This window comes from Peromyscus californicus, unplaced genomic scaffold (genome assembly GCF_007827085.1).
Source record: "Peromyscus californicus insignis strain IS unplaced genomic scaffold, ASM782708v3 Scaffold_4__1_contigs__length_199733344, whole genome shotgun sequence".
Lineage (NCBI taxonomy): Eukaryota > Metazoa > Chordata > Mammalia > Rodentia > Cricetidae > Peromyscus > Peromyscus californicus.
This window is the reverse complement of record NW_026294562.1, coordinates 135,271,413-135,285,168: the sequence shown is the minus strand read 5'-3', so window position 1 is coordinate 135,285,168 and position 13,756 is coordinate 135,271,413. Positions and strand designations below refer to the sequence as shown.

General features: G+C 43.5%; 1 protein-coding gene across 4 annotated transcripts in view; it reads left to right on the top strand.

The window, feature by feature from the left end:
* The window catches only part of Lins1 (lines homolog 1), a 28,399-nt gene extending 19,224 nt beyond the window's left edge, over positions 1 to 9,175 (top strand). For 3 of the 4 annotated variants that reach the window (XM_052761214.1, XM_052761211.1, XM_052761213.1), the window contains exons 3-9: positions 1,744 to 1,945; positions 2,347 to 2,860; positions 2,947 to 3,036; positions 3,658 to 3,799; positions 4,506 to 5,093; positions 6,202 to 6,373; positions 8,215 to 9,175. In XM_052761214.1, coding sequence (XP_052617174.1) covers positions 2,450 to 2,860; positions 2,947 to 3,036; positions 3,658 to 3,799; positions 4,506 to 5,093; positions 6,202 to 6,373; positions 8,215 to 9,085 — 2,274 coding nt within the window. In that variant the 5' untranslated portion in view covers positions 1,744 to 1,945; positions 2,347 to 2,449 and the 3' untranslated portion in view covers positions 9,086 to 9,175. Of the gene's footprint in view, positions 1 to 1,732; positions 1,946 to 2,346; positions 2,861 to 2,946; positions 3,037 to 3,657; positions 3,800 to 4,505; positions 5,094 to 6,201; positions 6,374 to 8,214 lie in introns of all 4 variants that reach the window. The other variant, XM_052761212.1, reaches the window with a different exon arrangement.
* Positions 9,176 to 13,756: the final 4,581 nt, after the last annotated feature.

Here is a 13,756-nt window from a genome sequence, read left to right as displayed (position 1 = left end):
TACTAACTAGGGTATTTTAAGAAGACAAAGTCAAGGGCTGCAGAGATGGCTCAACAGGGGCTAAAGAAATCGCTCAGTGCTGAAGAGCTGTTCATCCAGATCTGGGTTTGATTCCCAGCACCCACATGACAGTTGTCTTCATTACTTTTATATTGCTGTGAAGAGACAACTTAAAAATGAAAGCTTTAATTTGGGAGCTCATGATTTCAAAGGATTAGAGTCATGACTAGCATGGTAAAGAGCATGGCTGCAGGCAGGCAGGCATGCAGCTAGAGTAGTAGCTGAAACTTTATATCAGATCCACAAGCATGGGGCAGAGAGAGAGAGATAACTGACAATGGCATGGACTTTTGAAACCTCAGAGGCCGCCCCCAGTGACACACCTCTTCCACCAAGTCCATGCCTCCTAGTCCTTCCCAAACAGTTCCACCAACTGCTGGCCAAGCAGTCAGGTAAATGAGTCTTTGGGTACCATTCTCATTCAAACCACCATAGCAGGTGACATCCATTTGTTACTTCAGTTTCAGGGAATCTGGCATTCTCTTCTGACCTCTGTGAGCACCAGGCATGCACATGGTGCATAGACATGCATGCAGGGAAAGCACCCATATACATAAAATTAAAGTAACATTTTGTGAAAGAAGACAACGTCAGGATCCATGTAAATTGCATATGTGAACAAAGTTGTTTATTTTATTAACAAATTTTTTTATTCATTTTACATACCAAAGATCCCTCTCTTCCCTCCTCCCACCCCTCCAGCCTTCCCCTCTCAACCCACCCCCTATTCCTTCTTACAAGAAGGTAAGGCCTCCCATGGGGAGATACATTTAGTAGAGGTAGGTCCAAGTACTTCCCCCTGCCTCAAGGCTATATGAGGTATCCCATCATAGAAGTGGGCTCCAAAAGGCCTGCTCATGCACCAAAACTTAGGAATTGAGGGAATCAGGCAGCTGTCATACCCATTTAAAGTAAGAGAACTATGAATTTATATGGGGGATGTGAGTGTTCAAGTGTACAAAAACAAGCAAAACCCTCCTTTTCCCCAGTAGGAGAGGATTCTTTGCTTGTCAGAACATAAGGGATGTGTGTGTAGCTTAAAGCTCTCTATATTTAGGAGGAGTAAGGTGGCCCAGTAGGGTCCCAGAGCCTCCATCATTCCATTGAAAGAATGTCCAGTCCTCTTTTTTGCTCATACCATTGACAGCATACTTCCTCTGGCATTGACTGGCTGCCTCTTTTCTCTGCTTTAAAAGCCATATCTGTCCCTAAATGTGTCACATGTCACATTTGTCACATGTGTCACAACCCATTATGATCTCCATCATGCCAGAGAATTCTGGAACAACTTGAATGTCTAAATTTCTATGCAGTTACAAGTACAGTCTGCTCAGTTTGGGTTGTTTTTCCTTCCCTTCTTGACTTTCTTGGGATAGCACTTTTTTTAAAAAAAGGTTTTTACTTAGTCACAGAGGTGATGACTTAGGATCCTAACATCATTGTTATGTAATATGATATATAAATAGTCAATCAGGTTTTAATCTATAAGTCAGAGTGAAGGTTAAAGAATTTGATTGATCCCAGTGTTTTTGAACTGGGACATCTAACAATGTCTGCAGACATTTCTAGTCATCAGAATCTGGTGGATGATGCTGGGAGCATTAGGCCAGGAGGGTAGAGGTTTGGGTGGGGTGAGGTGGGGTTGAGTGGAGGGTTGCTTACCAGCTTACAGTGTTCTTGCAGCTCCCGCATACAGAGGAGTCTGGCTCCACTTTCAACAGTACCAAGTCTGAGAAACCAAGCAGCTACCTGGAACTACTATTAGAAGAAAGCTGGTATTTTCAGCTGGGCCTGGTGATGCCAGCCCATGATCCCAGAGACTCGCTTGTCTGAGGCAGGAGGATCACAAGTTCAAGGTCTCCCTGAGCTACAGAGTGAGATCAAGGTGAGCTTACCACTGTAGGCAGCTTATAGAGACCCCATCTCAAAACAAAAAATAAAAGACAGGGCTGGGGATCAAGCTCAGAGGTAGAGTGCTTGCTTGGCATGACCAAGATCTGGGGTTCAGTTCTTAGTAAGACACACACACACACACACACACACACACACACACACACACCCTGAAACAAACTAAAGCAAAACAACACTACAAAAAGTTTTATGCTCTTATATTTGCATATAAAACATACATTTCATCATTGTGATTTTAAAGTGTTACTATAATATTCATTTGAAGAGTTCAGCAACTAACATCTCTAACTTGAGACTTACTAAGTGAACACGGTGTTCTTTCATTTGTAATACAGCTTTAACACTCACAATTACAAATTACTTTTTCTATTTCAGGTTTCACCGAGGGAACATCTTAGAGAGTCATTGTATTTCTAAGCCTTCAATATTTACACCTTGGGGCTGTTGACTCTCTTACCATATACATTTTGGAATCAAAATGGAAAGTGTCCAAGAAATTTTGGACCAGTTATACAAGAAAGTACTTCTTGGAGCCATCCTTGAAGATGATGTCTATGGTTACATCCATTATCTCAACCCAGACCTCTCAGAACAAGCTGGCTATACAGCTCCCTCTTTAGCTCAGTCTGATGTCAATGGTACACTTGATGGTGTGCCAGGCCAGCATGGGCCATCCTCCAATGAGCCAACCAACCTTCCTGAAGCACGGGAGTGTGCAAAGAGACACTTTCAGATGAGCACGGCCCGGGAGGTGAAGCTCCTTCAGTTAACAGTGATCAACGTGATACTGAGCCGAGTGCTGTCTGCTGAAACTGAGACCCACGCAAAAGAGAAGTACAGAGAACTGATTAAAGTCCTTTTGCAGTCAACTGAAGTCGATTCCAAATTGGTAAACCACTTTTTAAATGATTTAGATACTAAGTGAAGGTTTTTAAGGCTTCAGCAGTGTGATGAACTGTGTCTGTTTTGCTATAGATCTGGATGCTCCAGAATTCCGACAAGTTGTTGTCTCACATGGCTGCGAAGTGCCTCTCATCGCTCCTCTATTTCCAACTGACAGAGAAGGTCGGATAAATTGGATTTCTGTGTTCATAGTTATCGCTTGCAGTTTTAAAGTTGCTCATTGGCATTGACTTGACTCCTTCAAATAGTTGAATTAAGATATTTGCACCCACAATAATGCACAAATTGAAAAGCATAATAATAAAATAAGATCCTGTCTCAAAAAATAAAGAGGGAAGTGATTGAACAGACACCTGGCTTCAGCCTCTGGTGCCTGGTGTGCTCTCACACACATGTATTATACAGGGCCTTGCAAACACACACAGATCCACCGTCTATTGACTTTGTGCTCTAATCGCTTGTTTTGAAAATAACACTTTGAATACGAAAGTTGTTTATGGTAGAATATTTGCAAAGTAAAAAGAAAGACTTACACATTACTATACCGTTTATAAATAACATGGATATTTTCATGGTTCTTTTTGATCCTTCACATCTATGGTGTGTTGACTTTCCTGCCTTAAAAAATATTAGAATATTTTTGTTCCTTGTTTTGTCAAATATTACTGTACTTTTTTCATGTAAACAAGTAAACAACACTTTATAGTATTGTGTTGTATAACAAGTAAATTTTAATTATAAACAAAATAATTATAGCTACCCTTTTGTTTTTTTTATTTATAGATGATGTTAAGCAATCCCTGGATCACTTTTTGCCAAAAGCATCTCTCAGAATCCTCTGGGAGCAGTGAAGCAGCACATTGCCTCTGGATTCTTACAGCTGTCATAAAAGAAATCTTTAGAGAATCACATTCACGGCAAGCAGGTAGAGATGACACTGTCCATAAGTGACCATCACTCTCTTGGGAGCATTGTGTTTATAATGAAGAGTAACATGTATGTTATTCCTCATCTCTCCTGAAGTATGGAAAAATGCAAGAAATCTCTCTCCTGAACCTTGGTGTGTGTGGTGTCCATATTCAGTGTGTGGGCATGCACATGTGGGTATATGTGTGCCTGTGGATGCTTGTAGAGGGCGGAAGTCAATGCTGGGCATCTTCCTCAACTACTTCCCACCTTGTTTGTTGAGATAAGATCCCTCACTGAACCTAGAGCTCACCAACTGGGTTAGGCTGACTGGCCAGTGAGCTCCAGCTCCACCTCCGCAGATAGGGTTCCAGATGTGTGCCACTCTGTCTGGCTTCCACATGGGTGCTAGGGTCCTAATCCAGGCCCTCAGGCATATGCACTTTACCGAATGAACCACTCTCCAGCACTGAAGATTACCTTTTTAGAAAGAAATTAAAACTTAATCGTTAAATATCTCTTGTATAGTGTGATACTGCCCATATTTATAAAGCAAGAGTTAACTTTTAATAATTAGCTGTTAATCTGTATACCCTCATTTGGTCTTATTAGAAGTAACTGTTCTTAAACCTATTTTTTTATCTTAGAAATTGAATTGTAAAATTTTGTTGTAAGAAAGCTTTTGTTTTTCCCATTGCTTATAACTACTATTTTTATAATTACAGAAATTCTAAAGCAACTCTTGGTGCTTTTTGACATTACTTTTGAAGTGTTCTACAATTCCTTATTTTCTCAGCATTTTGGAAACTTCCAGAATCCCTCTAACATAGTCAACAGCCTGGTGTGCTTCCTGGAGCTGCTTGAACTTCTGATAGCCTCCAGAATCCACCTGAAATTGCACTTTCGGAGTCAAAGGATGCTGTTTTTGAAACCCCATGCTCTAGATAGTCTTGCCTGGCCTGTTCCAGCTTTTGTTAAAAGGAAATTGGTTATAGTCATCAAAAAGTGCCTTCTTGGTAAAATGGGGGAAGACCTCTGCCGTGGTTCTGTGCCTGCCCTGATGTCACCAGACCACCTTCTGGACAGTGACGTGTTGGCCTTAGCTGATGCTCTTCTGCACGCTGTGCATCTGGGGTTGTGGAAGGAATTGTCTGTGCCTGGAAAGCCGTCCTGCTTTGGAGGGGATGAAGTTCAACCTGGATGCCGACCCAGGTCTGGCCCTGATCATGTGACCCTGAGAGCAGCAAGCTTAATTACAATGAAATCCTTAGAAATCAAGTTCCAGAATTGTACCTCAGCAACCGAAATGAAAGGTAATTCTCCAGACTCATCTTTTTATGCCAAGTACTATGCAATTAATTGTTCACTTAAGAAAAGTGACTCATGATTATTGAGTATTAAGGCTAGTGTCATTTCATTAATTTAGTTATATTTTCTTGATTCAGTTTAGTAAATACTTTTTCAAAGGGAGGGGGGATGTGGGGGACTGGAATTTTAAGAAGCTTGTCAGCTAATTGTATACAATTAATATGCCTAGGATAATGAATTCAAAAATAATTGCTTTTGAGGCACTACCAAGCAAATGGAAGTCACTTCATACTTAATTATATTATTCGCAAAAGCACTGTGACTATGTATGTTCGTTACTGATAATTAGAAGTTTTGTTGAAACTACTTACTACAGGAAGTTCTATTGATAAAGGAATTGTCGCACATAACTTGAAGGTGAGGAGTCCAGGTTCAGAGTGCCTGAGAGAGCAGTTGTGTGGGTGTTAGAGAGGATATGTCTTCCATTTCACTAGAAGAGGGCCAACAGTGGCTGTCTCCAGCAGGTAGCTTGTGGTTCCAAGGAGAGTGTGAGTCCTCAGTGAATGACCTCTCAGGCTGACCTAGGTGTCATTTTTAGGATGGTCTCATTACCGCAATTACGGTTTATAACACTAGATGGCATCTGTTACATAATTCAGAAGTTTGAGTTGCAGTTAAACTCCCAGATCTTGTCTGGGTTTTTGCAGTACTTTCTTTTAGTTCTTTAACAAGCCAAAGGAAGATTTTTCTGATGTTTTCATGCCAATTTCTTTATGGCTTAGCAGTCTCTAGTTAACAGAAAGCTGTGGTTGCCAATGAGGAGACTGTTGCCCACTCAATTAACATGCTTTCATAATGAAATCATATGTTTATTTCTTAGACAAACTGTAACTAGTTTTTTGGAAGATGGACACCTGACTATACATTTTAAGTGAAGGCTCTTCCGTGAGTCACATTGCTATTCTCATTTCTTCATTTGTGAAACAGCTAACCCCTGCTCTAGGACCCCAAAGTGTGGATTACGAAAATGCACTTACAAATTTGCATACAGACAAGATATTATTTGTGTGTTTATAAACATTACCTGCACTTTGAAATTTCTGTTGTTTGAAGTTGACTTGCAGAAGTTCATGGCCGAGTTACTGACCTTCTTAAAGCCTCACCTTCAACCCTCTCTACAATTACACAACCCATGTGAATGGCTGTCCAGGGTCTTTATAGAGCAGGACGATGATATGCTGGAGGCTGCCAAAGCATCCCTGAGCATCTACCTGCAGCTGACAAGGTTTGTGTCTTTCAAGTAACTTGGATTGCCTACAAGCCAGAGAATCAGGAGACACACATGTCAGAAAAGGTGTTTCTGCCTCGTGCATTATTTTTCTTCTACCTGGGCAGAAATACCTTGTGGTTTCCTCCCATTTTAACTCTGCCTCACATGAAAATGGATGCTCTTTGCGTTATCCTGAGAAGCTGGCTGGCTGAGCAGATCAGGGATAATGAAGCAGGACGGGGACCCCTGCCCCCCCCCCCCCCCCCCCCCCCGTGTGTTGCCTGTGGGGTCAAGGTAAGCCAGTGCCTTCTCTGAACTGCAGCTGATGGTTAAGAACCGTTTTTCTTAAAACCTCCAAGACTTACTTGTTTGACTCAAGCTTCTAGATGGTGACCTTCACCTTTCCAGTGAGAATGCAAATGGAAACAAGCAGCGGAGCCTTTCCGAGCTTGCGCTTGCAGACACTCCCTCAGGCTGCTCTCCCTGGAGGCACATGGCTGGGACACTTGGGCCCACTTCTGCTTCTGCTTTGTACTTGCAGCAGCATCTGTAATTGCTTCTGAGGCTGACAACCGATGACCCTTTCCATTATTTCTGCTCTGCTTCATTAAAACCCTCAAGTACTTGCTCCCTTTCCCTCTCCCTTGGCCTGGGAGGAGAAGGGCTTTCTCACTAATGATTGGCATTGCAGCTTTGTGCCTGTTATGTTAGGGCCCAACTGGCAATGGCTGCTTTCCATCTATGAATGTTTGGGGCCAGTTTTCAAAAGGCTCTACTCAAGAAACAGAATTCCTGCATGTGATTTGAGTTAGGCTCAAAAATAGTGAAGTACAGATTTAGACTAAGAAGTCCAGAGTATGTGTTGATTCACTCGGCACTGCCTTCTTACATCTCTGCTTCGTGTGAGTCTCGCTGCCTTCGCTTAGGTTGGCTGTGTCCAGAGAGGTAGGTTTTTGTGCCATAGATGCCTAAAAAACTGTCATCCTTTTCAGGTTTTTTTATTTGTAAGTGACAGAAACCACAAACTAGTTTAAGCAAAAATAGAATTTTTTGAGGCCTGGTTGAGAATTTTTGTCTTTTGTTTTGTTTTTCAAGAAAAGGTTTCTCTATGTAGCCTTGACTGTCCTGGAACTCGCTCTGTAGACCAGGCTGGTGTCAAACTCAAAAGATCTGCCTGTCTCTGTCTCCCCAGTGCTGAGATTAAAGATGTGCAGCACCACCACCCAGCCAGTTGAGAGTTTTAAGGGTATCAAATTGGCATCAGATATAGCTGTGTGTGGAATGTGTGTGTATGTGTGTCTGTGTCTGTGTGTCTGTGTGTGTCTGTGTATGTGTCTTTGTCTCTTGTGTTTATGTGTTCATGTGTGACTATATGGTGTGTGTCTTTCTCTGTGTGTCTTTCTGTGTGTCTGTGTGTTCTCAAATCACGCCAGCCATTATTTCCTGTTTATGATCTCACAGGCTGATTCATTCTCAGGCATGACCACCAGAAGCTTCATCCTTCCTTTTTATCAATCTTACGGTCGTAATTTTTCCTAGCCATAGAGATATCTCAGGGAAGATAGGATTAATTTGCTTGGATCGTGAGGCCATGTTCTCATTGGTCAATTGGGGTCACATCTATCCCTGATGTGGTGGTCTTGAGCTCCACTGTAAACATGGAATAAGTTGCCCTCAAGCAGAGGAGCTTCTGATGTTGAGTAAAGGACAGAGACTTTTGTGCAGACAAAAACTGAAACTAGTTGGTGGTGAGCAGGTCCGATTTTGATCTCCTTTTAAAGTAATATGGTAAGTGAGTGCTAGAACATGTCTGTGAAGCCCTGTCATTCTGAGCTCTCCCTTATCTGTGTTTTCAGAGGAGGAGACGATGCTTCTGGAAGCCTGACCCAAGAAAATGAAGCATGGATCCACTACACACATAGAAACGGCTGTAATCCTCATTGTATTTTCTTATTCTTATTAAAGAACATAGTGTTCGATTCTACAGTTCTTCTTGACTTCTTGATTTCCTCCGAAACCTGTTTCCTTGAATATTTTGTTAAATATTTAAAATTACTGCAGAAAGACTGGGGTCACTTCCTGTCCATCTGCAAGTTTTTTGATGCAGTTGAATCACAACGTGGAGTAAATACTAGAGGTCCTGTCTCCTCTCTTGTCCAAGACAGAGGCACCAGCCACATAGTACCTGATGCTCTGGCTTCTCCTGTTGGCCCCAGAAATGCTTGCCCATGTGTCCCCTGGGCTTCTGATGCCTCCTCTGAATCCCACAGCCAGGTTGTGATGTCCAAGGAAACTCACACCGTGCCAGCTCATGGCCCACCTTCCCAGCCACCACTGAGTCTGGTAGATTATGGTAGCTCAGAAGATTCTGATGAAGAAGCCACAAATCAGCATTTAGCAAACAGCAAACAGACACCTTTATGTCAAGAAATGAGCAGGGAAATTCAACGCCTGCCTAGGACATGTAAGGATCAAAACAGACTTAGCGGGGAGCCTCAGCTGGGGCCTCTGCTTCCCCAAGAGTCTGGCCCTCCCTTCGGTGCTGCAGGGGACATTGCTCCCAGTGGGACTGTCTGGGAAGTGGGAGTGTTGTTCAGAACAGTGAAATGCCTTAAGGAGCTCCAGGGCGCTATCTACCGTTTGCAGGAGAAAAGTCTCTTTCCATATAACCCAGCCGCTCTTCTCAAGTTGTTGAAAGGGGTGGAGGCAAAGTGTGATGAAGTGTGAGCATCGGTGACACCTCAGCATTTGTCCTCAGGGTTTGTTTTCTCTGATATAAATTGCATGTCTGAGATAAATAAAGACAAACCAAAGCTGCAAAAATGGTTTTCTGAGTCTTTGCTTTCTGGAGCAGCCTGAGAAAGGTTCATTCTCTGACAGGTCACCTGGTGCAGCTGGGCCACAACTGGAGTCCATGCTGGTTCAGACTACACAGAAGTGGCCATGCCAGGTGACAGCATATTTCATAGCCTGAAACAAGTGAGATGTCTCCTCTCAGCCCTGGAGGCCAGAAGCCTAAACCAAGATATCAGGGAGGGTGGATGTCTCCCCTGCTGCTCCTGTTGGTCACCACAGTACTGAATGTCCCTTGCCTTGTAACTGTGTCACCCCAGCTACTGCTTCACGTGGCATTTTGTCCCTGTGTGCATGTCTGTCCACTTTGTCAGAACCCTGTATGACCTCATCTTCACACCTGCAAAGACCTTATCTTCCAAGTAAGGCCACAGTCACTGGTTGCAGATGGACATGAATTTGAGGGAGACACTAGCCCAGTTCAGTTTTATTTCTTTGGAATATTTACATCTAGTGACGTGTAAGAGAAGAACTTTGTGAATCGGGGTCTCTGTGTGTATCCCAAGCTGGCCTTGAACTTGCTATGTAGCCCAGGGTGGCCCTGAGCTTTCTATACTTCTGCCTTGACCTCCCCAGTGCTGGCATTAGAGTTGGGTGCTCTCTTGCCCACATCAGAAACACCTGATGAGAGATACCCAGCTCCATCTACTTTGCCTGCTCTGTAAACATGATTCTTAAAAAAAGAAAAAAAAAAAATAGTGGACAAGATTGTAGATGCCTATAATCTCAGCACTTAGAGGATGGAGGCAGCAGATGAATTCAAGGCCATGCTGAGCTGAGGGTTAGGCCATGCCTCAAAAATAAAATTAATTGACATATTTGTACTTATCTGTGGGCTTTAGTAATAGTTTGCTATGTGTATCTAATATTCAATGGTCAGATTGTGGCAATTAGTATGTCTTGCTCCTCAAAATATTACCAGTTTTCTCTTGGGTGTTTACTCAGTAAATGGGGTTGCTGGAGTATTGTCCTTCTCAGTTTGGGGGACCTTCACATTGTTTATGTCCCATGACTTTACCCCTGCACATCCTCCCCAGGATCCCATCTCCATTTCTGCATCCTGTGCACTGTTTGTTACTTTGGTTATTTTTGCCTTTTGTTTTGAGTGTAGCTTTCCAGTTGGAGTAGCATTATCTCATTGTAGTTTTAATGTGCAGTGCCCTGATTCTTGACATCGAACACTTCTCCTTGTTGGTGGTTTGCCTGGCCAAGGAGTCAGTTTCCAGTTTAGGAAGAAACCCTATCTCAAGGCAGAAAAGCACAGAGGGCTGGAGGACGATGCCAGATACCCTGCTCTGGCCTCCACATGCAGGTGCATGGGTGCACACACCTATATACTCGTGCACCACACACACACACACACACACACACACACACACACACACACACACACAATGCAAATATTGGATTACCTGTAGTAATCAAAACAATTGGATGCTTACTCAGGTAGAAATGCTCATTTTAAAACCAGTAAGATCGTAGTCAAGTAGAAGTGCAGATGTCCAAAAGTTCAGTGAGCCATGACTGGCAAGGATGTGTGCTGGCAGCATCTACCACCATGCCAGGATGTGTGCTGGCAGTGTCTGCCACCATGCCACTTGCCTTTTTAAGAATTTCAAGTATTTGTTTTAGTTCGAGGCCTTGCAATTATTGGGTAAACATTGTATTGCTGGGTTTTATCTCTATCCCTGCTCCCTTTTATCTCTGCTATTTGTTCTCAAACTTCTGTGTGCAACCCTCTTGTCTCAGTGTCCGCAGGAGCTAGGGCTACAGGCAAGTCCCACTAAGCGTAGCTCTTTCATAATTAGTAAAGCATACCAAAGAATGTGTACCCAAGATTATACATTGTAAAAAAAAAACAAGGCTAACCCGGAATACTCCACACCTGTGAAAAGGTTGAATTGCATCCATGTTGTAGATATGAAACTTCTCCAGCCAAAACAGAAGAGAATATACTAGGCCTCAGTTTATTTAAGAAAAGTATTGGGGCAGGAGCAACACACATTCGCATCTTCATGTATTTATATATGTGTTTATCTTTTGGTATTCAAAGGCATGACTTCTAGGACCCTGTGCTGCACCCACCCACCCACCCACCCCCCACCGCCGACCATGAAGCCAAAATCCATGGATATTCCCTTATTATAAAGCAGCATGCTACTTTCATATAACCTACACACATCCACCTGGAGCCCTTACACCTCACACAATATAAGTACTTGTTGCGCTGAAATGTTTAACTTTCATAACATATATTGGGCTAGAAGATGGCTCAGTGGGTAAATGTATTTACTGTCAGGGAGTATATGAGCTCACTGAGAAGTTTGCCACCTCTCCATCCCCAAACCCAAGCGTGTTTGTCTCTTGTCTGAAGATGGTCTGGTCCCTCTAACTTTGTCAGGAAGGGCAAAATAACCCAAGAGTGAAAACAGAAAGTGAACCATGCTCAGCTTCCCAGACAATTTCTCCTGGATGTTGATAGGCCCTGATTTGATGGCATTACCTTTTGTTGGCACACTCAGTTGGGCAGTTCCAGTGGTTTCTGCAGGATGTTTTGAGTGTCTGATTGATGTTTTGCTGTCTATCTGCTACTCACTATTTACTTATTTATTACTTTTGCTTGCTGTATATTTAACAAAGTCGTTCAGACCGAAAGCATGGCTATTGTAGATCATTCTTGGGACCCTGCAGAACAAAAAGGCATTTTGTTTCTACAGCCTTTTGCCCGCCCCTGGGAAGGTATTCAACTGCCAAGTAGCCACATTGCCACTATTTTTAGTAACAGTTACTTCGGTGCCTCATAATTGCTAGTACACCTAGCATGCTAGGTTGATTAGTTTGGTATACACTGGTCACACAGCAAGGCATAGAGTTCAGGCAGGCTGTGTGAGGCCTTGTGAGTCCCAGGCCCATTAACGGCCTCCCCTATCCACGGTTACCCACTCCGCTGCTTGCCCTTACATGTTGTTTTTGTTTTGTTCTGTTGGCAAGGGCCTTTTAGGGAAGCGGTCTGGGCAGCTGTGCCGATTGCTCTGGACCATTAGTTCTGGCTGGCCCTGTGTTCTCTGCACTTGACGCTTCCCTAGGATAGCACTTGTCACTTTACACTCTTTCCATCTGTCAAGTCCTTTTTACATTGCCCCCAGTGTCCCCCAACTGTCACGTCATAGACACCACAAACGAGAGGAGATTCCTCTCCAGGAGCTGGGGAATGTCCTGGGGAAGACAGATGTGTAGAGAATCAGAACTTGGAGCTTGTATGCACTCCCTAGATGCCAGCTCCTAGGCAAAGTGCTCTTCACCTCCCAGAGGTGATGGTGGGTACTGTTTTGCAAAATCACCAGCTGGAAAAGTGGTTGACGGAGCTGAGTGGAGGCATCCAGGTAGTCTGGTCCCAACATCCTCTCATACCTCTCTGTGATTAGTTTCCTGTCCTTGAGACACAGGGTCATGGATGTGGGGGAAATGGACATTGTTGTAGCTGTGAGTATGGGTGGTGGTGGTGGTGTGATAAGGTCTAAAAAATTGTATTCAGGTCAGATGACCCAGGGTGCTGAGCTGAGGGATTTGAGTAGTCTCTGAAGGCAGTGGAGAGCTGACCAGGCTTTTGACTGAACACAAGTAAATTCTGTGACAGTCATTCCGTGACTGTAAGACACTGTTTTAACCAATGCTAGCAGGGTGGAGGTTTGTGTTCCAGAGGGAGTAGCTTCGAACTGGAGGACATTGAGTATGGCTGACGGAGGAACACTTGCACTCAAAGACTTCCTTAGTGTTGAAAACCATTCCCTCCACCCAGCTTTTGTCTCCACATCCACTCCCAGGACACCTGTAACTCCAAGTAGGAAACTGGAGGAGACTTTTCTGGAAGAATCTAAGGCAGGAAGAATATCTGAAAAGATTGGCAGTGGAGGCACTCACCAAAGAAATGCCTCCACCGTAGCGGGAAACCTCTCCCCGCATACAGAGATTCCAGTGGGCAGGCAAGTGGCCCACCCACAGGCATGAACAGCCCAATCATCAGGCCCCTGGGAAGAGTGACAGGGAAAGTGGAAGCCAAAGCTAGCACAACGTATTAAATGAGGAGGGAGTTGATGCAATAGCATCCGAGATAAGAGTGTAAGCACCACGACACTAAAAGATAATAAGCAGAAAATAAATGCTTTCAAAACAATAACAGAAACTGAAAAATTCAGGAGAAATCTATAGGATCTTAATTTGAAATCTCAAAAGCTTAGCAGAGGGGCAAAGAATTGGAAAACAGGGCAGAGACACGGTTACCATCTGAAGACTGGTTCGTGAGGTTCAGTAGTTGAATTAAATGGAGTTCGAAGTTGAAAAGGTAAGAAAGGGAAGGGGATAGGGTCAAAGTACGCTATATAGATGTACAAAATGCCCTCATGAAACCAGTATAATGTGCAATGAGTCTATGCCAGCAAAAAAGCACTAAACGAGACCCCTGGACATAGAAGAAAGGGGATTAAAAAGAACTGGGAAGGAAAAGTGCTAAAGAATTCAGGAAAAGTGTGTTAGGGCTGGGAGATG